Raw genomic sequence first — 26,679 nt, 5'->3', positions numbered from 1 at the left:
CTACTATTAATATTAAGAAGAAGAATAATAGTAATAGTAAAGACTATAATAATATTATTAGTAGAATAGATAATAATAAGTTAGATTTTTAGATACTTTTAATTAAAATTATAAATAGAAGTATAATTAGTATAGCTTAGCTAAGGCCTTATAATATTACGTATAATAGAGTAAAGTCTAGAAGCTTACTACTACTTTCTATACTATAGATAGCAAAGTTTAGAGAACCTATTATATCTCTACTACTACTCTCTATAGCTTCTAAGCTAACGTTAGTTATTAACTTTAATTTTACTATAGTATAAAGTAATAATAGAGTACTTAGTAATAGAATACTACTTTTATTAATACTAGTGTAAGCGTATACTTTATTAGTTAAGATTAGATTAAATAATAATAATATACTATCTACTATATAGCAAAGCTAATATAGTTAGCTCTTACTAATAGTAAAGAAGTAGTCTATTTAACCTACGCTACTAATATTACTATTAAGTATAGAAACTATATTTCTATAGCTCTATATTATATTATAAATATAAGTAAGTTTAATATTATTCTTAGAATAAACTAGCTTAATTATTATTACTCTATTCTAGGTTTTAGAACTTTACACTTTATAATATTTAACTATAAAGATTATAAAGTTAATTATCTAAAGAATAGTCTTTAGAATACTATTTATAAGAACTACTTATCTAAGAGCTTATCTTAAAAGACTACTTCTACTAATACTATAGTAGGTAATCTTAAGATTTTTATAATTAGCGCTAAAGCTATCTATCTTACTACTATAAGTAACCTAAAATTAGTTATATAGCTAGAGCTCTACTACTTTAATAAGATTAAGTAGCCTAAGAACCTATATATAGATAACTATAACCTACCTACTTTCTAGAAATAAGTAGTAGAGCTAGCGTTAGTAATATAGAAGAACTTTAAGCATTATATATCTAAGATAGAATAATCTACTATAAGTAAGAAGAAGATACGTAAGCTTATTCTCTTCTATATCTTAGATAAGTTTTCTAATCTATTTTTACTATAACTAGCTAATATTCTACTACTATAATAACTAGGTGTTAACTACGCTATTAATATTAACTCTAGAATAGATATTTCTAAGCTTTATATCTATTACTTTGTTAAATATACTAGTGCAGAAATGCAAGTATAACGTAGTTAAGTAACATAGTATATAATTGTAATATAGGTATATTTTCTAAATATCTTATTTTATAGTATATAGTAGTATATATTCTTTTAAAAGTTCTAAGAATTAAAACTAAGCTATAAAGTTTAACGCTCTTAAACCTTATATAAAAGTATAAAGGTAAGAAGCTAGAATTTAGTCTAGATTCTATAGAGAAAGAGAGTATATAAGTATTCTACGCGCTCTATATACCTCTAGAAAGGTATTTAGAAGTTATATATATATTTTATTACTTTCTAAAAGCTCTATATAAAAGTATAGAGTAGAGAGAGCTATAACTATAGAAGAATAGCTACAAATATTTAAGAACTTAAACGTATTTAAAGCTATTTCTAAAATAAGGCTATAAGGTAAGAATAAGGCTGTAAGGTAGTAAGGTAGTAAGGCGTAGTAGTTTATAACTCTAAATTCTATATATAATAACTCTAAATTTATTACGTAATAGCTATCTTAATAAAGAGTCTTATATATATAATTGTACTAGACTCTTTAGTAGTTGTAGAAAAGCAAAAACTTCTGCTAAACCTCTTCTCTTTCTCTCTTTTCTTATCTTTCTTATTCTCTATATCTTCTATACCTTCTAAATCTTTCTTTATATCTATCTTTCTAACTATAATATACTATAATAATATATTAGATAACTTTATAACTTCTTATATCTCTAAGATACGTAAGTGCTACGTACTACCTATAGTGCTAGCTATAGTAGCTTATAAATATAAAAGTAGTAAGTTTAATCTTATAAAGTATATATTAGTAGACTAGTAGTATAAGATAATTATAGATAAGACTGCTGTATACACTAGGCTAGTCTATAGATTTAACGTTCTTAATGCTGTATAATACTACGTATTTAATACTATATTTAGAATCTATGTTACTACCTTAAAATCTATTACTATAATAGTAAGTAGTAGTAGTTCTCTAGAGTATGTAGACTTTACTAGTCTATAGTATTCTTATTAGCTAAACCTTATTAAGGCTTTACGCTATAGCTTACTCTCTTAAGTCTAAACTAACTTTATAGATAACGTTATATAATTAGGTAAATATAAGGCCTAGATACTATAAGTTCTTACTATAGTAGAAGATCTTCTTAACGTAAAGGCGCTTTAAACTACCTCTATAGCTATACCTATAGCTTCTATATAGGCTAGTAATTAATAATAATAATAACTATAAACCTATAATTAGACTAATAATATAAGCAAGACAGACAATTTAGATAATAGAGTAATAATAGCTTATTAATAAGCTTATAGTAGAATGCGCAACTAGTATAGACTATAGGTATATTTAAGATCTTTCTAGAGTATTTAAACTAGCGTATTAGAGTAGAGAATATATAGCTCTTTTATAGCACTACAGATATATTACTACTAATTCTAGAATTTTCTTAAGCCTTTAAGTAATTATAACTATAATAGAAGTAGTAGCAGCGCTTGCTTTTAAGAGAAACTACGTGCAATATAGTAGTACTACTAGGTATTATCTATATATTGTTAGTAGTAATAAATAAGTTAATATAGATTGTAAGTCTTTATTATAAATGTGTAAGAAAGAAAAGTGTAGGTAGGTAGTAAGAGGCGTTTAAGTCTATTAGGCTTAGTTTTAATAGCTTAAAAGTTTGTTTATTAGTTATAATATAGTATAATGTTATAAGATATAACGCAGTAGGCTCTATCTCTAAGGCCTAGAGAGAAGCTTTATATCTATAGACTTACTAGAAAGAAGATAATAGCTATAAAGGCTTATATTAATAAGATAATTAGAAAGAGTTTTATTTAACCTTTTATATCTTTATATATATTACTAGTACTAGTAGTTAAGAAGCTATCTAGAGAACTCTAGATTTATATTAACTATTATAGCCTTAACACTATTATATATAAGAACTATAACGCTCTACCTACTATTAAGAAGACTCTAGTAAGAATAGCAAAGATCTAGATTATAATACTTATTAATATTATTACTATGTTTAACTTAGTGTAAATAAAAAAAGAATATAAAAAAAAGATAGTATTTCTTACTTATTATAAGCTTTATAAGTACTTTATTATACTCTTTAGACTATATAATACTCTTAGTATATTTTAAATATTTATAAATAAAACGCTTTAGAACTACTTAGATATTATTTATATAGCTTACTTTAATAATATTCTTATCTATTTAGATAATAAAAGTAAGTATAAAGACTATATACTTACTATTTTAGGTAAGATTAGTAGCGCTAGCATATACTTAGATACTACTAAGTACTTTTTTTTTACTAAGCGCGTATACTATTTAGAGCTTATTTTTATAATAAAAAGCTTAGAAATAGACTCTAAAAAGGTTACTACTATTCTTAACTAGTAGATACCTTAGATAGTAAAAAATATATAAGCTTTTCTTAAGTTTATAAACTTCTATTATTACTTTATTAAGAGCTTCTCTACGCTAGCTAAACTACTTATAGAGTTAACTAAAGCTAATAGTAAGAAGGTCTTTCTACTAGCTCTAGACTTAAAAGCTATTTACTTCTTTTAGAAGCTTAAGAACGCCTTTAGCACTATAGAGATACTTACTTACTTTAATATAGACTATAAGATATAGCTAGAGACTAATACTTCTAACTTTATTACTACTACTATATTATCTTAGATAGAGCCTAATAGCGTTTTACGCTCTATTATATTTCTTTTATATAAGATAAATTCTATAGAATATAACTATAAAATTTATAATAAAAAACTTTTAGTAATTATATACGCTTTTAAAGAGTAGCGTTTTAAACTAGCTAGTACTATTAATTTAGTTAAGGTTCTTACTAACTATTAAGCGCTATAGATATTTATAATAAATAAGAGATTAAATTACTACTAGATACGCTAGTTTAAGTTTCTCTCTAAATTTAATTTTAAAGTTACTTATAGACCTAGCTATTAAAGCACTAAACCTAATGTATTAACTAAAAGATTTAGTAACTTACTAGAAAACGCTAATAATAAGTAATACTAACACTAGTAGTAGGTTCTTATTAAACCTTACTAGATAGATCTATTACTATATATTGTAATGTTAATAAGTTAATAAGGCCTAGATACTAGATATACTTTATTTCTAGTCTATTACTATCTCTACTATATAAGTATTTCTATACTAGACGTAGCTTACTATATATACTATAATAGAGAAATAGAGACTATATCTAAAAGCTACTTACTTAACGCCTTCTCTCTTAGTTCTTTAGTGTCTACTAAGCTTATAGCTTACCTAGAAAAAGATAATATAAATAATAATCTAGTTAATAACTTAATAGACCTTATATAAGTTATTTACGCTACTTACTCTAATAATAGACTTCTATAAGCTATTATTATAGCTAAGTAAAATAGTTTATAATAACTACTAGCTAATATTACTAGTCTAAATTACAAGCTACGTATAGAGCTAGATAATTATTCTTTTCTTAATAGACTATTATACGTCTATAGTAAGATCTACGTTTCTAATATAAACTAATTACGTATAAAGATTCTTAACTAAGTATACTAGTTCTTATATAGTAGAGGTTATAGTAGTAAGTATAAAATGTACGCTAAGCTTATAAGGTAGTATTACTAGCTATATATAATTTATAATATTACCTAGTATACCTATATATATTTTATATACTAATAAACTAAGTTATATTATAAAGAGAAATAGAGACTTCTCTACCTACTATCTATATCTAACTATTACTAGAGCTCTATCTTAATAGATTATATTATCTATCTTTCTCTAAGTATAGATAATAGACGTACGTATAAGAATATTTTAGTTATTATTAATAAGCTTAGTAAGAAAAAGAAGTTTATTTCTATTATTAACTTATATATTAATACTTTAGTAAAAGTATTTATTAAATTTGTATAGCGTAAAGAGAGCTACCTAAAGTATATTATATTAGATTATAAACTTTAATTTACCTTCTATTTCTAGATATAACTTTATTAGAGGCTAGGCACTAAGTCTAAGCTATTATTTATTAAATATGCTAGTTCTACAACGTAGATACAACGCAGCTAAGTAATATAGTATATAATTATAATATAGGTATATTTTCTAAATATCTTTGTTTATAGTATATAGTAGTATATATCTTTAATAAGATCTAATTATTAAAAGTAAGCTATAAACTTTATAGCGTCTATAAGCTTTACTTAGAAAAAGAGAGTAAAGATAGCTAAGCTTCTATTCTGCGTTCTATAAGCTTATACTAAGAGTATAGAGAAATAGGCTTAAGTAGCTAAGCTTTCTTTAGTCTATAAGTCTTATATTAAGATATAGAGAAATAAAAAAGCTATATAATCTATATAGTCTAAAGAGCACCTATAACGTTAAACTTTTAAATAGATATCTAGTTTAAGCTATTATATATATTTCTCTTAAGTCTTAATAAAGAGTTCTAAGAGTTCTATAGTATATATTTCTCTTAAGTCTTAATAGAGTTATAAGAGTTATAAGAGTCTAAAATAAAGTCTTAATACTTAATACTTAATAGAGTCTTATAGAGTAGAATACTTTATAGAAGTATACTATAATTCTTCTAATAAAGAGTTAAGAGGTAGGTAATAACTTCTACTTAATAGCTCTCTATCTCTTTCTTTATTACTTTTTTATATTCTTATATTTTTTCTACTTCTATCTATTATAATTAATTAATATAGCTATTTATAATAAGATCTAGTCTATAAATAAGTCTAAACTTAAGTTTCTAGTGCTATAAGATACGTAGTCTACTTTTTCTCTCTATAACAACCTATATAAGAAGAATAAGTTTATACTAGACTTTAAGAATAAGAACTAGCTAATAGTAAAAGACTATATCTCTTTTTATAATAACTACTTCTAGAACTTCTTTAATAATAGTGTAGACTCTACTATAAAGTAGCTAAAAGAATATAATAAGCTTATAAGTAATTTTCTTCTTCTTATAGCTAAGTATAAGAAGTAGACTTCTAGCCTTATATCTATCTAAAACGCCTTCTTCTCTATATAGCTAGTGTAATACTAACTTATAAATAATAAGTTTAAGTAGAGTATACCTTTATTAGAAGAGAAGAGAAAGTTCTTAATAGACTTTTAATATCTAAAGTATTATAGCTATAAGAGAGAGATCTTATAGGCTCTTAATATTATTTATACTAGAGATATAGTAAGTAAGTATTAGTAACGTATAAGATATAGTAAGTGTTAGGTAGAGTAGTAGATAATTAATTTAATAAATATAGTAACTTAGAATACGTACTTTATTAATAAGCTTATAGTATAATATATAATAAATGTAGAGAATTATAAGTACCTTTAAGGCTGTTCTAACGTATTAGAGCTAATATATTAGACTAGAGAGGTATAGTTCTTTTATTATACTATAGACATATTACTACTACTACTAATTCTAGAATTCTTTTAAGCTTTTAGGTAATTATAACTATAATAGAAGTAGTAGTAATAGCGCTTGCTTTTAAAAGAGACTACGTATAATATAGTAGTAACTAATACTAGTTATTATCTATATAATATTAGTAGTAATAAATAAGTTAATATAGAATTATAAGTCTTTATTATAAATATATAAGAAAGAGAAGTGTAGATAAGTAGTAAGAGGTATTTAAGTCTATTAGACTTAGTTTTAATAGCTAGAAAGTTTATTTATTATTTATAACATAGTATAATATTATAAGATATAACGTAGTAGGCTCTATCTCTAAAACTTAGAGAGGCTAAGTCTAAGCTATTAACTACCTATTACTCTAAAACTAATAAATAAACTAAGAACGCTAACACTTTTCTTAAGTAATACTTACGCGCCTATATTAACTATAACTAAGATAACTAGACTTTTCTATTACTAATAGCTAAGTTTAAAGCTAATACTATAGTAAATATAAGTACTAGTATATCTACCTTTATTACTATAAAAGAGTATAATCTATAGTTAGATATTAAGCTTATATAAGCTTTTAAGGCTTACCTTACTACTTTAGTCTACTATAATTATCTTAATACTAATAAGTTTATAAAATAGTTAAATAAACTCTACTTCTACCTTAGAAAATAGATTATATAGGCTTAGTCTAAATAAGTAGAGTACACTAATAACTACTATTTACTAGCTTCTAAATTTAAGATTAGTAACTACGTTATAGTAGACTTTTAGAATCTACGCACTACTTATCTAAACTAGTTTTTTAACTTTAAGAACTATAAGCTCTTTTTTATTATATAAGTTATTAATAATATAGCTTATAAAGTAGCTCTAGCTTCTAGAATACATGCTTATAATATCTTCTATTTTTAGTTACTCTACTACACTAAAAGTAAGCTACTTTCTAGATAACTATAGAATAATAAAGGCTCTATTAAACTTACTAACTCTAATATTAATAATAACACTAATTACTTTATAGAAGCTATTCTTAATAGCTATATTAATAGATAATTATTAGACTCTAAACTAGATAATTAGAAAAGCTTTTTATAGTATAAAGTCTAATAGGCTAACTACTCTAATAGACTTAATAACTTCTCTTAGAAGCTTTATATAAATCTAGTAGACTTAGCTAACTTTATTACTAAGTTCTACTACTACTAATCTAGAAAACTAGAACTTTATACTAAATTTAGTACACTAACTAGTAAGTAAAACCTCTTAATAATAATACTTTATTAGAATAATAATTAGAGCTTACTATAGACTACGTAAACTATTATATTATAAGTAGTTATATAATACTCTATTATAATATATTACTTACGTAATAGAAAGACTACCTCTATATATTATCTTAGTATATAATACTTAACTAGCACTAATACTTACACTATATAAACTAATATATTAGAGGCCTATAGCTTACTTTCTTATACTATCTTCTAATAATAGAATCTTACTATACTTAGTTACGTAATATTAACTTAGAGATTATAATTCTATAAACTAGTATTAAGATAGAAATAGCTAGATCTATAATATCTTAAAGGTAATACGTAAAGAATAACTACACCTAAGGTAAGCTAATAATAGTAAAATATTCTATATTCTATATAGTTACTCTAGTGTTCTAACGTACCTCTACTAGTGCTTAAGCGCTTTAACTAATAGCTTTAGGCCTCTAATATAAAGAATATAAGTAGAGAATATAGAATACTAGTTTAGATTATAATAAAGAATATAGAAGATACTTTAGCTTATATAGCTTTTATAAAATAGGTATCTTTTTTATAATAAGCGCTTAGGTATAAGATTACTTTTATAATATACTAAACTAAAAAGTTATTAACTTTAGGTAAAAAAACCTAAAGAGTAATAGAACTACTCTAAAAAAAGAGAGAAAGTAGTGTTATAGATTAAACCTATAATCTCTACCTAATTAGGTCTAGCTTTATATTAAGTAAGAAATATTAAAACCTTACGTATATAGCTATTTAATTAATAATATAGTATTTTATAAGTAATATAATCTTAACTTATATTTCTATCTATTATACTAAGTATAGATAGTTTCTATCTACTAGTAAATAGAACTATACTACTTTTTATTTAATAGAGTAAAAGCGCTAGAAGTTACTAATACTCTTAATCTAAAGTCTAATAAATAGCCTAGCTTCTACTTACTATTTTTAGACTAATCTTAACTAATACTTAATATTTCTTACTAGGCTTATAAGAAGACTCTACTCTTAGCTAGACTAAAACTAAAGCTATAGCTACTTTTATAGTATAGTAGAAGGCTCTTAGCTTAATAATAGTAACTATTTTCTTAAATAGCTCTAAGTAATAAATTAAAAGTTAAAGAGCTATAATTTATAGGTATACTATTTACTAAGGCTAGACTAAATTAATAACTAGCTAAAGCTTATTATATTTTCTCTCTTATATATTTAATATAGAAGTAATAAAGGCTTATAAAAGTCTTATATATATAGTTTATCTTACTTTACTTAGCTACTAGAAAATTATACTCTATATTAATAGTACCTCTATTATTTAGAGTATCTAAGAATAAGTACTAGTATTATTTTAATAGGCTTTTTTATAGATATATAGTATTATAAATACTTATAATGTATAAGTATAGTAAGTACTTAAATATACTAGTATTTCTAGAAATAAATTAGTAAACTAAATAGTAAATAATAAAGCTAAAGACTTATATCTACTATTTAGTTAAGCTAATAACTTTATATATTTAGGTATTAGATTAATTAGTTAGAGCTTACTAAAATAAGCCTACTAAAGCTAGTAAAATACTAAAAAAAGTAAACTATTTACTTAGTACTTATAATAGTAACTATTCTACACTACTAGATAGCTACTAACTATACTAACTTTACTTTAGTACGTACTAGCTAAGACTCTAATAATCTACTCTAAATATAAAGACTTTACTTAGTATTACTAAAAATTTAACTATAAAGATATAACTTTAGAATATATCTATAGTAAAGCTAAAACTTCTAAATATATTATCTTTTATAGAAAAACTTAAGTAAAATTTTAACTTTAGCTTCTTTACTTTAATACTCTCTTTAGTATATAAAATAAAAAGCTTATATACTTTAAAAAATTAATAGACTAGTCTAATAAATTTATATTTTTTATTAAAGTAATAAACTACTATAGTAGTATAATTATACTATAAATTTACTTAAATTTTACTAAAACTTACTAAATTTCTTAGTATTTTTTAGTAAAGTACTAGTAGCCTAAAAGCTACTATTACTTACTTTTATTTACTATTTTCTTATTATTTTATATTTACTATTTTTTATTTATTTATATTTAATATAGTAGTAAGCTACTTTAATACTACTAAAAAGTAGTATTACTACTAAATATAATAAGTATAAAAAGTACTTAAAAGCCTTTTTCTTCTTTTTAATATATATATAAACTCTAGAATAGGCTTATAAGGTAGTATATTACTACTATAACTTCTTAGTAGTACCTACTAAAATACTCTCTAGAAAGTTATAATATTAGCGTTAAACTAATATTATTATTATTAGCTAAAGTTATATTATATATATCTTAGTTTTTTAGAGGCACACTGCTTATGTATATACTCTACAGTCGTCTTTTGGAACTAGTTCTTGTTCTCTATAATTATATTCTTAATGTATTTAGCAACAAGCGAAGAAAAGAGGACATAATTCTGTATGTCGTTGCTTTAAGAAGCGGACAAACGCCTATGCGTGCCAATTCTCGTAATTTTAGTAAAAAGAATAAAGAAATTGGTATGTAAAGAAGGTCAGAAAGGCATAACAGTAGAAGGTCTTTTGTATCAAGTTTCTAAGGTATGAATGTGGCAGATCTGGGCCGGCGAACTCATAGCCATTTCTTGAGATTGTTTTTAGAAGCAAACTCCGCATGAGGAGCTTTGGTTGAGTTTTGAGGAGGATGTAGTTGCAAGAAAACCTTCTCGATTGCAAACTCGAGAAGAGAGCCGGACAGACATGTTGCCGTGCGGTTTGAACTTTGAGAAGAAGAGCTCAGAGCACATGCCGGCCATCTGAATGATATTTTGGAGAACCGCAGAAAGAGTGTGATATAGAAAGCAAGTCCTCAACCCGACAAGAGAGGACTTTATACCCCCCTCTCCAGTCCCAGCGGCCAATATGGATTGGCGACTACGGGTTTTGTCGAGAGGCGCTGCTCATGAGCCAAATCGTACTGTTTCTTTGGTTGTTCCCACGAACACTCCGACATGCTGCCTCGAACTGTGTGTTTTGGAAAGGCGGAAAGGAAGGACAGCTCATCGTGCGGGATATCGGGGTTTTCTGGACGGGAGAAGAGCCATGGCACTCATGAGAGTTGTTTTTGGAGTAAAGCACCGGAAGTAAGAAGGTAATGAAGAAGGCCAGGAATGCGAGATTGAGGATGTTTTATAACTGCAATGGCGTGTTTTCAGATCCTCTGCTCTTGATCATAGTTCTGCTACTTTTGCGTTTTGATAGAAACAAGGCTCTTGGGATAATGTATGGGCATGCGCGATGTCTAATCTCCAGAGCATGGTTCCGTTGTCGTGAGTTTTTGAATATTGGAGTAACAGCGACAGACCGAGAGCCGCAGACATAGCATTGTGATTACTATGTTTTGGAGGAAGAAACTCGGAACAGCCATCAGAGTTGATTCGAGAACTTTTTGGTAAATCCCCGAAAGGAGTGGTGTGTAGGAAGCAAGAAGAAGAGAGAAAGAAGAGGAGCTTTTATATCTCATCCCCATCTCGTCTTCTCCAGCCATGTACCCTTTTTTCAGAAAGTTCGCTACTCAGCACAGCTCACACCATGATGTATGCTACTACCCATTTTCGAGCCGCACGGCGCCCCTCCATCAACTGTATCACAGACGTTTTTTGTGAAGAGAGCGTGGAAGTACGGCGAAGACGGCACACTCAGCCATCGACACCCGGCGTTTTATTTTTGAGTAAAAGAGGGAGAAGGCCGAGAACAAACATCCCAACGGTCAAGGTCTTCTTTTGGTAGAATGCAGAGAGGTCGCCGAGAGGCCGACATAAGATGGGAATCGAGGGATGTGTTTTTGAATGCGATCTTGTTGGCCGCGGACTCTCATGGGATGCAACTGAGTTTGTTTTGGTAAAGCACACAACAAGTGTGGGAATGAATAAGTAGAAGGAAGAAGCAGAACGAAGTCTTTTATATGCCAGGCCGCTATTCCCATTTCCAATGTACGTTCGCGTGCAAACGTTTCTTTGCGCAGCGCAAGAACCGGAGAATTCTTCATCGACACCTAACTTGGGATTTTCGAAACGGCCCGTAGCCCTCATGAGAAGATTCAAGTGCAGTTTTGGTGTTGGTAATGGGGAAGAGAGCAGCACAAGCACACATGTTGGTCTTGGATAGTGATTTTGGAAAAGAGGAGCAGGAGCCTACATGTATTTATGCTGCATGCGTTTTGGTATAAGAAGGAGGAAGGTGGTAGTTGTATGAGATAAGAAGCCAGGAGAGCAAGGGCAAGTATTTATACATCTCTCATGTCCTGTCCCGAGCATAATGTCCCACTCCAGGACGTTGAGTATCCAGCCAGCGGCACCAGTCTCAGGACTCATCAGACACATTCCCCTTCTTTTTGTTTTCCACAACACTCGACTTCCACATGAACTGTGTTTCCCAAGTGTTTGGAAGAAGCCGAGGCAGAGAAAGCACATGAGTCCATATTGATGTGGATTTTGTGGAAAGACGAAGGCCGGCGCGCATACATTAATGCAATCTTTCATTTTTTTGGAAGAAGAAGACCAGCGCACACATCCCTTCTTCATTCTCGGTTTTGGAAAACATCCAGGTTGATGTGGACGATTTTGAAGAAAGCAGCGGAACCAGCAGAAGTGTTTTATACATCTCCGACAGCCGGGCCGGAGGAGACATGCCGAACTCTGAAGCTGGTTTTGAAACAGCGCAATCGCTGGTGCCATGGGGGTGTGTGCTGTGCTTTTGTACAGGTTCTCGGCGGAGAGCCTTCTCATGGAATTGGTAGTCAAGACTTTTGGAAAGAAGGATGGGAAGACGGGCGGACGGCGCACACATGATATGATATCCCCCTTTATTTGGAGAATGCCGCCAGAACGAACATGTGTATATCTATCGCAAGTTTTGGAGAATCACTTGGAAAGATGTGGTATAGAAGAGAGAAGAATGCACCCAAGAGAGGCTTTATATACCCCCTAGCGCGAAAAGTTACCATCACATGCACCAAGGCGCTCCAAATTTGAGTGAAGTGAAGACGCCAAGGTCTGATCATAATTGCATAATCCATCCGATCATCAATCTATCATATACCCATACCTCCGTCTACGCAAAGAATGATGTAAAGAAAGAAAGAAAGAGACTCCTGTAAATGCCCATAAACCATCATGTATACTTCATGAAAGCATCTTAACCAAGCGTCAAAAGAGGCGTTACCATAGGGCAAGCATTAGGGAGAGAACCACGAACCCCCGAAAAGTAATGGCAACAACCCACCATCTTACTCATCTCTAAAACCTTGTTGTAGGGAGAATCAACCATCCATAGTAATATACACATATCGCAAAAACCTTCTTCTAATCAATCCCAATCAAACGACAATCGCTCCTAGTTGTTTGCCAGCGTAGGCGCACGCCTGAGTTTGTAATCCGGCAGATGGTCAAAGTCATCTGTCTCGGAGTTGTATCGCCAGGCCTTGAACTCGACGCCGTAGGGCTTGGGTTCGAGCTGGTACAGCATACCCAGCGGGCAGTCCAGATCGGCCACGTCCTCGCGCTTAAGACCCTGGAAATATGCCAGTAGCACGCGGGCTACGCTGCGGTGTGTGATGAGCAGGCAGTGGTCTGTCATGCGCTCGAGCTCTACGATAACGGGGCGGATGCGGTTGATGACGTCGAGGTAGCCTTCGCCGCCGGGGCCGGGGTATCGGTATGCGAGCTTGTCGCGTCGCCGTTGGAGGTACTCGTCTGCGTACTTTGTGCGGATCTCTTCGTAGGTAAGGCCCTCCATCAGACCTGCGTTCAGCTCGTCCAGCATGCGCATCTGCTTGACCTCGAAGTCTTCGTCGCAAAAGTATTGCCCTGTTTGGATGCCGCGCTTGAGCATGGATGTCCAGACACAGAAATTGCGTTGTTCGAGCTCGTGGCTGTAGTACGGGTTCGGAGGGGTGTGGTCGCCTGCTACTGGTGGGAAGTGAGTATTGGCCATCTTGTCTGCCTGCCGGACTGCCCAGTCCTTGCGCTGGGCCGCAATAAAGCGTGTCATCGCCTTTGCGTACTTTTGTCCGTTCTCGCTAAGATCGGAGTCGCCGCCAATCTTTCCAGCCACATTGTCCGCTGACTCGCCGTGTCTTGTTATCCAGATCATGCGCGGTGCGAGGTTGAAGTTGAGGAGGTAGTAGACGGCTTGGCCAGCGAGGAAGCCCTTGATCTGATGCGAGATCATCTTCCGGCCAACATCCACCATCTTGACGTACGGCATGTTGTTGTCTTCCTCGTAGTCGCCGATCGGAACGTAGTTCTTCTCGTAAATGGCCACGCGTTTCTTGAAGTCGGCCAGTGCCGCGACCTTGTCCTTGTCCTTGTAATCTGGACCCGACAGCTTGAGGCGCATGTTGGATTCGAGCAGATTCTGGTCTCGACATACGCTCTCGACGAACAGAACGTTGAGTTCTGGCCCGGCACGATTCCGTATCCGCTCCATGATCTGCTGGCGCCGCGCGAGCGTGCTGTTGGTTGCATCGAAAATGCCGACAGAGCCACTGCCTTTCAGAATGTAGTCGAGCAGGTCGTCCAGAGTCTCCATGGCGCATTGCTCTCGCAGTGCCGCTGCCCGTTGGTTTTGTGGGTCGAAAAAGTCCGCCGACTGGTCCATGGACTCGTTCTCCTCCTCCACCGCCTCATTGTTCGGTGACGGCGCCTTTGGACCTGGTGATGTGACCTCGACGCGTGGTGGTGGTAGTGACGGACCCTCTTCGTCATCCTCCGCAATGGCCGTGCTCCCCCGGCGTGGGTCCGGCAGGTTCTGTGGGTCTACGGGCCCATCGTGCGCGGGGTCGCCATTGATAAGAATTTTCGCAGCGATTTGCGGCAGTGTGTCCTGATGCTCCTCAATGGCCTGCTTGACAGACGAAGAGACCCGCTCGAGGTTCGCTTGCGACAGCCGAAACCCACTGTGACTCGCAGCTACTCTCCGCTTCTCTCCCACATTGAAAATCTTGGTGTCGTGCTGCAACCAGTTCAGGTACCGTGCCATTTTCTTTGTGATGTATGACTTGCCGCGCGCGGGCAGTCCGACCATGACGATGACGAGCTTGGAGCCAACATCTCGCTGTGCGATCTTGCCGTCGGGGGAGACCTTGGACTTGGTCAGGCCGGGGATATCGAGCGTAGTAGGCCGTAATCGCGGGGTTGACACGGCGGAGCTGTTGCGTGTTATGGCGCTGTTACGGTCAGTGAAGTAGGATGAGCTCTGCGGCGGCGCGTCTCCATACTCCCGCGGGCTTCCCGGAACAGATGGCAGTGGGGTGTCACTCAAGGCAGCACCCACGCCATCCTTTGTGACCAGAGTGCCATTGTGGTGTTGTTGTTGGACTGGGTTCGGTACAGCCTTTAGTTCGCCATTCTGAAGTGCGCGCTCCTTGAGAGCTTGCACGTTCTTTGCAGGCGCAACCGCAGGGAATCTGGGCTCAGCGGATGAGGCGCGCGGAGTGAGGTCGTTGTCGGGGTTAGTGTTTGGTTGCTTTGCGTTGTCGAGAGGGATGGTGAGTTTGCTCATTACAGATCGGGCGTAGATGGAGTGGGAGCTGAGGCGGCGGTTGGTAGTCGAGGTGTTTGAGGAAGTTGATGATCGACGGCGATCCGGGTGCTTGCGATGTACAAGCTCGGTCACCATCGGCGTCGGGACTGCTTCCATGTTCGGCGTCATGCCAAGATGTCGAAATACTTATGTCAAGCTAGCCTCGCCGCTGCGCTAAGATAGCACCCAGGGCGCTGGAGGCGAGTCGCGGCTGCCGGTGCAAGACTGGGTTGCGTTGAGGAGATGTTTCAAAAAAAGTTGTGTGGAAGAAGGGTCTCTGTTGGAATGTCGGGTGGATTTGCAGAGGCAGGCTGATCGGGCCGTTGACCTTATCAAGGGCTGGCTCGATATGACTGTTCGGAGTCGGCCTTTGGTTGAGAGAACCACGGGTACGCCGCTTGAACTAGACCGTTGGCGGAGGACGAGTTTTCAGGAACGCGCGCAAACGCGTTGAGAAATGCATCATCGGCAGTTTATATCTCGCAGCCTGGTCGGTGAAACTGCGATGCAATAAGGCGCGACTTGTCTGCATCCCTCGCCATGTTACAGGCCGCTTGGCAGGTGCAGGTGTTCTTGCTCGAAGCGGACAAACCCCACAGTCCGACTCCGATAACCAATCAATCCACCACGCCTCCCAATACAGCTCGCGACGATAAAGAGAGCACACCTTTACCGTGATCTGTACCCGGGTACAGGCCGAGTTAAGAACCAAAGTAGCCCTGAATCAAGCCATGGTTCCATTGTCGTGTGATGCTCCATTACTTTCAAGGTGTCTCGCACTTGTCCGATGTCGACCAGTTCGTGGGTGGACCCAACAACGTCAGTGTGCAGCCACCAACTCCACAATTGTACTGTATAGGTCAAAGTCCTTGGCACGCATATACAGTACACACGCGACATGTATTTCCCCAGATTCCGAGAAGCCTTCCAGACGCGCCTTCCGTATCGTGGGGATCCTGAGCCACTTGCAACATGCTTGGATCGATACCACGCTAGCCTTGTCACCCGTGATGAAGTGTTTGTCGAAAAGCAAAGGATGACTCTCACGTCCGAGGAGCAGAGTCAGTGGCTATGTCGTAAGCTTCAGCGTCAGGACCAGCAGGCAGATGTACGCTGAGACGCTCAAGGCCGTCAACACAGACACCACATTGCCGGATGTTCGGAACTTCTTCCTGTGCAGGCCATCCTCACCGACTTCCGAGAAGAACTGTTTGTTTCCTATTCGCTGTCAGCACCCGCATTCTCGTCGTCATACATCCGCATGATCGTTCCCAACTGACCTTGTTGTCGCCGGAACAAACTGATGAACAAGATGCCAGCACCGTAGACAGCGAACAGCGCACCGATCGAGTAGAACTCGGCGGTGAAGATCTTTAGCACGACAAGCGCAAAAGAAAACTGGCCGATTGCTGTACGGACGTAGGCGCCTTCGAATGTTCGCTGTGCTGCGCGGATTTCAACCAGCTCTGGACCAGTCAAGATGACTGAGCGTGCGCGATGTAGATGGAGACGATATCTGTCTGCTGCGTGACGGCCCTGGACGTTGTGAGCGCTGGACACTTCTTGACGAAACATGCAAAGATCCTACCTCGAACATGGTGACTGTTGCAGGTTCACCAAGATGCGGAAGGATGGCAGTGAGTGGTGATGTTGCTATCCCGGTACTACCTCGGGATAGAGTTGGGTACGCGATTGATAGCTAGAGGAGACGGGTGACGTAGTGGGGTAGGGAGTATCCCGAGGTTCAAACGACAACGCGTCGAGCAACCCGCCAGTACGTGTTTTCACTCTCACGACGTGTATATTCAAGTCGCACGAGTAACAAAAGTCGGACTTGGTGAAGATGTCTCGTTCTCGCGAAATGTCAAACGCGGTTAGTTCTACACAAACGCGTTAGCGCGCCTTCCCAAGATGAAGCTCCAGCGACTGACGTTGCTGCAGGGTCCAAGCACCTCCGAAGTTGTTCCTCCGTGACCGTCCCCGCAACCACAAACAATGTTGCGGAAAGACCAATTCGATACTTAACCTCGCGACGACACCGAATCCAGGTAAAATTGCCATCCTCCTACAACGAACAAGCGCTGCATGCGACTTGGCGCCTGGCGAATCTTCACGCAGCGCGTCGTATTTCCTTCTTCGACCAGCGCAAGGTATGCTCTTACTACGAGTGCTCGACAACGCGACTTGTCATCACTTTATAACTTTGGTCTCTAATTGACACAAGTAGGGACTCGAACAACAGCCGGACCCGCTTTACAAGCCCATTGTCTCGATCGCACGTAACGTTTGTACGCCCATTTCCGCCCTGGGACGACTACCCCGATACCCGTGTCAACGAAGAGGGAAGAATGGGGAAGTGGAACTACTACGGAGTGAAGGTCGGGCGCAAACCGGGCATCTACACGGATTGGCCGAACACAGAGGCGCAAGTCAAGGGCTACAGTGGTGGACTACAACAGGGCTTCAAAACTCGAACGGAGGCTGAGGAATACGTCTACGGCCCCAATGGACGTTCTAGTGCACCCATAAGCCTACGAGGAGATCTTTCTGCATCTGGGTCCCCATCGGCGACAGGCAATCCGGCCAGGAGTAGAGAGATATCAGAGAGTGCGCCAAAGCGACAAAAGAAGGAGAACGCACCACCGGCATTGATTCCAGATCACCAGGAAGTCAAGATCGAGCCCGGGTACGGCCCCCTTCCACCAGACGCAGTAGACGGTTTCGACCCGAATATCAAGCTCGACGAGCTAACAGGCAGGATCAGAGAGAAGACTGAGGAGGAACTTGGCAAGAGGAAGAGACAGCCGACCAGAGACTCCAAAAGCCCCGTTGTGGTATACACCGACGGCGGTTCGCGAGGCAATGGTAATGCTGGCGCCAAAGCTGGTTGCGGTGTCTACTTCGGCCCACAAGATCCCAGGTTCGTGTGGTGTCTAACATATTCTTTATCAAGGACAGTCCACTGACACCAATAAAGGAACGTTAAAGAACCTCTAAGGGGCGATCTGCAGACCAATAACCGCGCCGAATTAGTCGCAATTTCTCGTGCGATCGACCACGTTCCCATCGACCGCGACATGGAGATCATCAGCGACTCCCGATATTCTCGCGACTGCCTCACACAATGGGTCCCAGGTTGGGAGAAGAAGGGCTGGAAGAATTCTCATGGCAAAGATGTCATGAACAAGGAAATCATACAACCCATCCTGGCGAGGATACGAGAACGAGAAAAGGCTGGTGCGAAGACCAAGATCACCTGGGTCAAGGCCCACGACGTCAATCCAGGCAACATCGCAGCCGATAATTTCGCAAACCAAGCTATGGACAATTGGACTGTCGATCTTGCGTCCGGGAACACATTTGACATGTCAGAAACCTTGCGGACGAAGTACAGGAATCCCAACGATCCACCATCGCCGAAGCAAGAGTATGATGTGGAGGAAATGGAGGGGTATTTGCGCCAGCTTGCAGATGAGGACCTGAATGGACTCAGTGATTATCCTTCAGCTGAAGCCGTTAATCAGCCTTCGATTGACGTCGATCAAGCTGCTGCTGCTTCGGCACAGGACGTCGACGACGTGTTTGCTGACCATCCAGCGTTCGCATCGAGGACCAATGGAGAGGAGAAGGAGACGGAACGGGAAGTCGCATACTAGATACCCGCCAGCTGCCGAATAGACGGTATGCGGTTGGTCTGGAACCAAATGGGCTAACCATGGTACGTGTATGAGAAATGAATCTAACAACAATACTCCTACAACACCTTTCAAATCTCTGCCACTTTCAACCACTTCCACAGATACAATCTTCATATAGCCTTACCTCACACAATCTACCAACTCCTCACCACCACCAACACACCAGACCACAACGCAATGTCTCACGAACCCAATCCCATCGTCCCAACACCTCCCTCACGCCTTTCCACACTGACCTCACATCTCTCCACCTTCCTCTCCGAAGCAGCATACTACTTCTCCTGGTACATTGTCCTCGCCATCGTTTTGAAAATGCTCCTCGTCAGCATTGCCGAGGTTATCTACCGCCTTCGCTATTGCGCGCCACAAGGCTTCCTTTGGAGAGCGTGCGGGGTGCCTCTTCTAGGATTATTCTTCGAATGGGTTTTGAAATATGTATGTGCCACGGTATTTTGGTGGATGCTGGAGATTGCCTGGGAGGAATGGTAGTGAGTGGTGGTAGTTGTGAGGAACTGGGTTCGAAGCTTTGGGGTTCGCATGCCATGCGCTATGCTATGCTATCATCTTGGGTTATTTGGAGGGAAACTCAATGCGGGTAGTACGAGTGGGTCGGTGTACGCGGGTCCGGAGGGAGGTAAGAGGACGCCTTTCATGTTCAAGCATCCGTACACTACGGCGATGGCACGGGTAGTTGATGGATGTACGGGCTAAGCACTCCAAGCATTACACGCCAAGTTCGGAAGACGGCATTGGCGTGCAAATAGGAACAGATGTACACACCGGATCCCATTTCCGATTCATTCGCCACAGACTAGTCATGTGTGCCTGCACTCGGAAGAAACGGCTACTAACACTAATTAGGCCACCCACCATCATCATCATTGTCTATAATAATGACCTGTCTTCGCCCCGCTCTATCCACCTCTCAACTTGAAACCCATGGCCTGGGACACCATCCACGCCGCCCGCAACTGGATGCTCAACATCATCCCTATCCTCACCAGTTGCCTCGAAGGCGTAAATCAAGGCCTTGTAACATACATCCTCTTCACTGCGACCGCGAACCGCATCGAGCTCCGACGCTTCAACATGATAGACAGTCTCTTCCAAGAACTGCCTGATCTAGCTACCATCGACCCTCACGCCGCCTCCATCTCCACCTCCAACAACACCACCATACCCACCACCACCGCCATCAACAAATGGCTGCGCTACTCCCGTATCATGCGCTATTGCTGCGTTGCGCAAATCGTGTTACAAACATTCATCTTCGTCTCGAGCTACATGAGTAAGGGTCTGACGTGGCTCAATGTGTCGCAGGCTGCGTGCTTCAGTGCGAGCTGTGGATGTTTGTGGTGGAGTGCGGTGAGGGACGAGAAGAAGATGCTGAGCTTGTTGGAGAATGGGGGGAGGGGGGATGTTGAGACGGGGGTGGGGGCTTGGGAGGGGGAAGGGAGGGATGAGAAGGTAGGGAAGGGGGATGAGAAGGTGGGGTTGTTGGATGAGAAGAAAGAGGTGGAGGGACATAAGGGACGGGTGGATAAGAAGGAGAAGCAGAACATGGAAGTCAAGGTACAGGAGGTCAGGGAGAGATCTGAGAATTAAGCTGCGACTATGTCTCTCCCTCCATCACGGGATACTAGGCGCCTTCCGTTCCACAGCCCTAACAAAGTCACAGCTTGGAGTATCTCTTCCCTCTCATTAGCGTACATTTGGTCCTGTCCGGCAACTACATCGCCTTGAAGCTAGTGGCACTTTGTTCATGACCAGTATCAATTGTTTGTGTATCAAAGCGTCTTACACTGTACAACAAGGCGCGTAAGTGCACGCTAATTGCGCAATCTGCTTAAAGTTTGGCAAACATCTTTTCTCAGATAAAGAAAGGGCTTACAAGCTCAGCGCTATGACATTCCCTAAACTAAGCGGCATATTATCTAACTTCGTTCCAAAACCTCCATACCTGCTCTCAACCTTTACATACGTCCCGCAACGCCATCTCTCAACACCCGCCACTACGAGTCCGCAATGTGCCATGCATTTAGGAGCTTTCTCTCAACAATCTTCTGGTACTTGGTTCTCGCGATCGCAATCATAGCCTTAATTCACACACTTGTCGCCATCATCGCCCTCTGCGCGTATGCATTCAGAGTCGAAGGCGGCGTATGGCTAGTTCTTTTCTTTGCTTTCGTGGTTCTTTGCGCGATCTTCGGTATGATATTTTTCCTGTTCTTGTGCGGTATAGACGTATTGGGGATTGATGAGGCTATGCCGTGGGTGGACTGAGTTGGCTCCCAAGGTTGGCAGCAGGTGGGCTTTTGGTAGCGAAGCCACGTGGAATTCGACTGCGCCCTGCGCGAAAATGAGAAAGATTTCTTGCCCATGGTTAGGATTACGAGAAACTTTGGTTGCACACTGCGGTTTCTAGGCTTCTCCCTGAGTAAGTTCTTTATAGCTTGCTTCAACTGCTAAGGAAGCATCTTCTCTTCTCATCATACATCCGCACCCTCCACATCAACTATCCAGACAGAAAGCATTTCAAGATGATGTCTACAGCAGCAAAGTTCGTGCTCCTTTCCACACTGGCAGGTGGCATCGTCGCGACTTCCTCCCCAACGGCAACTGCTCTCGGCACTCGTGGACCTGCGTCCGACTCAACATCCATTCCAACAATTTCCACATCTTCTTCCACCTACAAGATACCTTTCAAAACTGGTCACGGCCCGGTCGTAATCTCAACTTCAGTCCCTGCATTGACACTGCATGATCCCAAACTCAGCACACCAACGGTTATATCTTCACCAACAAATGAACCAGCGTCATAGTGCGTGAACCCCCTCTTATGCTAAAACCTCCCCTAATTTCATCGCTAACAGCCACAGTCACAGCATCTGGTCCGAAAACGAGCACCAACCCGCACGCACATTTCGCCCCCACAATCCCGGCGAATTCAGCCCAGGTGGAATTGAAGGCAGGACCATCGACACCATTTACGACACCGACTGTCATGGAGACGGTGACGATGCCTACATCTACTTCACCATCGCATACACCAACGGCACAATCGCCTACGACCCGCGCGGCCGACCCGGCCTCTTCTCCTTCAGAACCCCATGGTACATCTCATACCCAAAAACGCTGCGAAAAGCAATCTTCAACGATCCGACCCCATATCGATCCGAACAAAAGTCCGAGGACTGTAAGCATGGCCACTGCTGCAGCGAGGTCCTGCCGGGGTTGCTGTATAACGACGAGCCCGTTAGATTGAAGCGCGTTAAGAATCCGAAGACGCTGCGAATGTCATCAAAGACGTTCGATATCGATCGGGACTACTTTGCGCTCGGCGAGTGTCACTACGACGATAGCCTACGCGATATCTGGAGGATGGGTGTGTATCTTGGTCGTATCGGATACTATATCCACGGCGCCAACATCCCACCTGCTGTCATTGACTATGTGGAGGACAGGGTACGAACGACGTATCCGACGCTGGAGATCTGTCTGATACTTTGGGGGACACTTGGTGCTATTCCGACTCTCATATTGGTCTTAATCCTCCTAGTCTATATAGTGATTGTGGCAGCTGCGTTGCACCATAATGTGCCACAGATGTGGGCTTCTGCTCAACGTAGCCGTGAGGCTATGTGGAAAGCTATCATCATGGCGCCGGGTAAGGGATGGGATGCGATGAAGGGACGTTGGAAGAGGGGATTCAGGCGCCAGAGGAGTGTAGTCGCGCCACCGAATACGGTGCAGTCGACGGCGGATGGCCAGCTGCCGACTTACGAACTTCCCGAGTGGACACCTTCGGAACTTGTAAGGCCGCCGAGTTATCGTACGTATGATGGTGGTTGCGAGGGGTTCAATGCTGTCTGAGAGGTCTGGAGAAATGGGAAAATTAGAGATGGGTATGGTGAATTGGAGAGAGATATACTGGACAGCATAAGAACATACATGAATTGAGATCTTTGCCCCATTTTCTGCACCATGCCGTACACAACTCACCACACCACACCCTTCACGCATGCCCATCACCCCACCACCTCCCCAACAACCCTAACCTTAATCCCCTCACTCCCCAAATCCGGCATCCCCAAAAAACAATCATTACTCGTCAACACATCCCTCCCCTCCACCGTATCAAACACCTCCATCCGAAACCTCCGCCAAATCATCGCAAGCCCCGTATACAACTCCGACGTAGCCAGATTCATGCCTAGGCAATTGCGACTGCCGCGCCCGAAAGCAAAGAGGTAGCGGGTGAGTTTGGGGTTTTGTATCCACCGCTCCGGACGGAAGGCGAAAGGGTCGGGGTAGATGGCAGGGTCGGTGTGGAGGAGGTAGGAGGATTGCATGATGGGGGTGCCGCGGGGGAGGGTGTAGGGGCCGTATGTAAGGGATTCGCCCGTGGGGATGCGGGGTTGGCGGGAGGAGACGCCGTGGGCGGTACGGAGGCCTTCGTTTATTACTGCGGTCTGGGGAGTTGGTTAATTAGTTTGCGGGTGGGATATGGGGTTTGATCTTACCAGGTATGGCAGAGCCTCTAGTTGGGGGAGCGAGACTTCGTGATCTGCCGTGGGCATCACGGTCTTCAGCTCTTGTCTCAACTTCTCTCCAACTTCCGAGTTTTTGATCAAGTAATAAGTAGTAACCGCCAAAGTCCTTGCCGTCGTCTCCGTCCCCGCACCAAGGATAACACTAGCATCCGCCGTCAACCGCTTCGGATGTTTCTCTTTCTCGGGAAGTTTGCAACCAACATCATCCCGTATATCATGGAATATCGTGCGCCTCAGGTTCTTCGTATCGCCATCGCCGTCCTCAAAGTTCATAATGCGTTCGATCCTGCCTAGCGTCCTGAGACTGAAAGTGTTCACTGTGGCCACGCCGGGGCTTAGTTTCTCGACGACTTTTGGCGGAAGATCGAGCATGAAGTTCATGATAGTAGGGAATTGGCGCGCAAAAGGCTCGATCTGAATCCCGTCGTGCATAACCTTGAGCCAGATTTTAGCGTAATCGTCGTGGTCTAGGGCTTTGATCGATTCGCCGAAACAGTACTCGGAGATGGTGTCCATGGTGAAAGCGGCGTATGCGTCGTTGAGGTTCACGACACCGGCTTTGGGGCCTTCCTTCTCAAGTTCGCCGGCGAAACGACCCATAAGCTTCTTGGTGTTGTTTACGACGAGTTCTTCGAGAGCTTGGACCGAGCGCTTGCTGAAGAAAGGCGCTATTGCAGTTCGTCGCAACTTGTGCAAGTCATGGTCTATGGTGTCTAGTATTGCGCCTTCCCAAGACTTTGCACCGGTGTGAAACGACCAACTACAACGGTCACGCTTGTGGTTCATGCCGGATGCGTAGATCGTGTCGAAGTAGTCTGCATCATGGATATGGACCTGAAGAGGATTGATCCGTATGATAGGCCCTGTTGCTGCTGTCAGAGCCGTAATGCAGACCACAATGTCCATGGCGCACCGTATTCTTCATGTAGCTGCTTGATCTTCCACAAGTACTGGAATCTGTGCGGATAGATCTCATAGTAGAACTCATACCAAAATGTGAACGCGGCCAGCTACGTAGCGTCAGTCCAGCCTTTAAGTCTTTCCTAGAACGCGTTGTCTCCTGGCACGTACCTTTGGCCCAGGGATGTTTGCTAAAGGATGGAAATACACCCTGTACACGCCAACGGCAAGCCAGTACAGTATCCATATTCCAATCACAGATGCAGCGAACTCTTTCGATGCGCTACCACGTATGAGATCCCAGAGGCGGTCCATGGTAAGTGCGGTGGATGATGTGCGGGGATCGCATCTTCCACGCGAGGGGGCCTCGGCAAGTAATATGCACACACGCTAGACTTCGCGCAGGTAACGTGAGACAACAACATAGTTTATCGGAACGCCCGCCAATAACAGTGTCAGCATGTTCCACAGGGCGGAATATGCAAGGGCGCCAAGAGCATGTAAACCGCTAGCGCTTATCACAACGCTGATACGCTGTGCAGACCGCATGAGCCTGTTGCACTAGTGATTGCGACCAAGATGACTGATTGGAGGTCACAAATAGGTTTCATACTGACCAATAGCATAGCTCCGCGTTGCTGGGTAATCGGATACCAGGTGGTGTTGGAGTTGTACCAGATAAAGGTAGCGGGAAGCCTTGTACTGCCCTCACGTGCTGCAGATTTCCAACCACCGCAGACTTTCCGCGGCGCTCTTGAAATGAGACTTGACATCCTTCGTAGTGCTATGACACCTTCGCGACTCATATCCCAGAAGTCCGCTTTCAAGATGAATTTCGAACGCCAAAAAAGTTGTTAGACTTGAAGTCTCTGTAATTCGATGGCCATAAAACGGGCATCATCCTCCTTTCATTTGTCTTTGGCACTAGGTGTGCCGTCAGATGGTCCCATACCACCCCTGGTCGAAGCACTACGTAAGCACTGATGTCACGTTCGTACGCGCTGTTTACCTCATAGGGCGGTGTATGGATAACTACGTGAGATTTCCGATGAGTTCTGTCCTGAAAGTCCTCTTTCAATATGCGGTACTACGAAGATGTAGACAGATAGGTACTTACGACAAATATATGGACACTTTCAACAAGGCTTTCGCCTGTATGTTCAAGATAGACGGTGCATATTGGGCGAGGACTTGACTGAAGGTAGCGAGTTCCGTGTACGATTTCGATAGTGGATTTCAAGCTTAGCGTTGGCGGTATGCTCGCTCCAGTTTCAGGCGATGCCCTCGGATAACAGCAACGCTGTCGATGAGAGTCCAAATGCTGTAGTCGAGGGTAAGTCGCACAGAGAGCCGTGCCCAACCCGTTTATCATCAAGATATCATTCTCGATCATGCCAGCGGTTGGGCGCATAACTGCCTCTTTCTTCATCATCCATCGCACAAGGCCCAGGAGATAATCGTCGGCAGCCGTCGATCCAACCGAGAGATCATCCTCGAACCATTCGACGATTTTATCAAGATTCGACTGAAATGACTTATCGTGCGATTGCCGGAGTTTCTGGCTAAGGTCCAAAGTATGTCCCATATACAATGTAATAAGTTCGAACAATATGCAACCCAGGGAGAATATATCTGCAGAGCGCCCGCTAGGTGCGAAACTCGCGACTTCCAGCGCGAAATACTTTGGTGTACCTCGTTCTCCATTTTCTGAAACACTTCCAGTTATAACCGAGAAGTCTGTTGCTGTACTAAAGTCTGTCAACCACAGTCCGTCCATAGAAAGCAGAATGTTGGCAGGCTTCAAGTCTTTATGCTTAATGTTGGACGCATGAAGGTATGCCACTGCACTTGCTATGCAGATAATCGTTCGTTTTAGAAAGGCTGTCGCTGGGGAAATTGGTGTAGCATGACCTCGAGTTGGAAGTGCGAGTGCGCGGAGTCTTGCTTTGCGATCGGCGTCGTGATCGGTTTGCTCTTCTAGTGGCTCGTCTTGATCCTG

At 40.6% G+C, this 26,679-nt stretch overlaps 6 protein-coding genes across 6 annotated transcripts; 3 read left to right on the top strand and 3 right to left on the bottom strand.

Annotated features, from left to right (window-relative positions):
* Nucleotides 1-13,339: 13,339 nt before the first annotated feature.
* J4E87_007009 (uncharacterized protein) lies at nucleotides 13,340-15,508 on the bottom strand (the record flags this gene model as incomplete). Its single annotated transcript, XM_049378608.1, has 1 exon — nucleotides 13,340-15,508. One exon carries the CDS (start codon nucleotides 15,506-15,508, stop codon nucleotides 13,340-13,342), a length of 2,169 nt encoding a protein of 722 aa, XP_049231629.1.
* Nucleotides 15,509-16,598: 1,090 nt separating this feature from the next.
* Nucleotides 16,599-17,126, bottom strand: J4E87_007008 (uncharacterized protein; the record flags this gene model as incomplete). The annotated part of the gene is made up of 3 exons (XM_049378607.1): nucleotides 16,599-16,747; nucleotides 16,810-17,065; nucleotides 17,118-17,126. 3 exons carry the CDS (start codon nucleotides 17,124-17,126, stop codon nucleotides 16,599-16,601), a joined length of 414 nt encoding a protein of 137 aa, XP_049231628.1.
* Nucleotides 17,127-17,614: 488 nt separating this feature from the next.
* Nucleotides 17,615-19,185, top strand: J4E87_007007 (uncharacterized protein; the record flags this gene model as incomplete). The annotated part of the gene is made up of 3 exons (XM_049378606.1): nucleotides 17,615-17,679; nucleotides 17,757-18,449; nucleotides 18,507-19,185. The coding sequence occupies 3 exons, from the start codon at nucleotides 17,615-17,617 to the stop codon at nucleotides 19,183-19,185; spliced, it is 1,437 nt and encodes a 478-aa protein (XP_049231627.1).
* Nucleotides 19,186-20,166: 981 nt separating this feature from the next.
* Nucleotides 20,167-20,832, top strand: J4E87_007006 (uncharacterized protein; the record flags this gene model as incomplete). The annotated part of the gene is made up of 1 exon (XM_049378605.1): nucleotides 20,167-20,832. The coding sequence occupies one exon, from the start codon at nucleotides 20,167-20,169 to the stop codon at nucleotides 20,830-20,832; it is 666 nt and encodes a 221-aa protein (XP_049231626.1).
* A 935-nt stretch (nucleotides 20,833-21,767) lies between these two features.
* Nucleotides 21,768-22,795, top strand: J4E87_007005 (uncharacterized protein; the record flags this gene model as incomplete). Its single annotated transcript, XM_049378604.1, has 3 exons — nucleotides 21,768-21,787; nucleotides 22,107-22,692; nucleotides 22,787-22,795. 3 exons carry the CDS (start codon nucleotides 21,768-21,770, stop codon nucleotides 22,793-22,795), a joined length of 615 nt encoding a protein of 204 aa, XP_049231625.1.
* A 460-nt stretch (nucleotides 22,796-23,255) lies between these two features.
* On the bottom strand, nucleotides 23,256-24,686 carry J4E87_007004 (uncharacterized protein; the record flags this gene model as incomplete). Its single annotated transcript, XM_049378603.1, has 2 exons — nucleotides 23,256-23,699; nucleotides 23,751-24,686. The coding sequence occupies 2 exons, from the start codon at nucleotides 24,684-24,686 to the stop codon at nucleotides 23,256-23,258; spliced, it is 1,380 nt and encodes a 459-aa protein (XP_049231624.1).
* Between the last annotated feature and the right edge of the window lie 1,993 nt (nucleotides 24,687-26,679).

Source organism: Alternaria ethzedia, assembly GCF_023757985.1.
Source record: "Alternaria ethzedia strain BMP 0044 chromosome Unknown scaffold_18, whole genome shotgun sequence".
NCBI classification, from domain to species: domain Eukaryota; kingdom Fungi; phylum Ascomycota; class Dothideomycetes; order Pleosporales; family Pleosporaceae; genus Alternaria; species Alternaria ethzedia.
The sequence above is the reverse complement of the archived record's forward strand: the minus strand, read 5'-3'. Positions and strand labels throughout refer to the sequence as shown.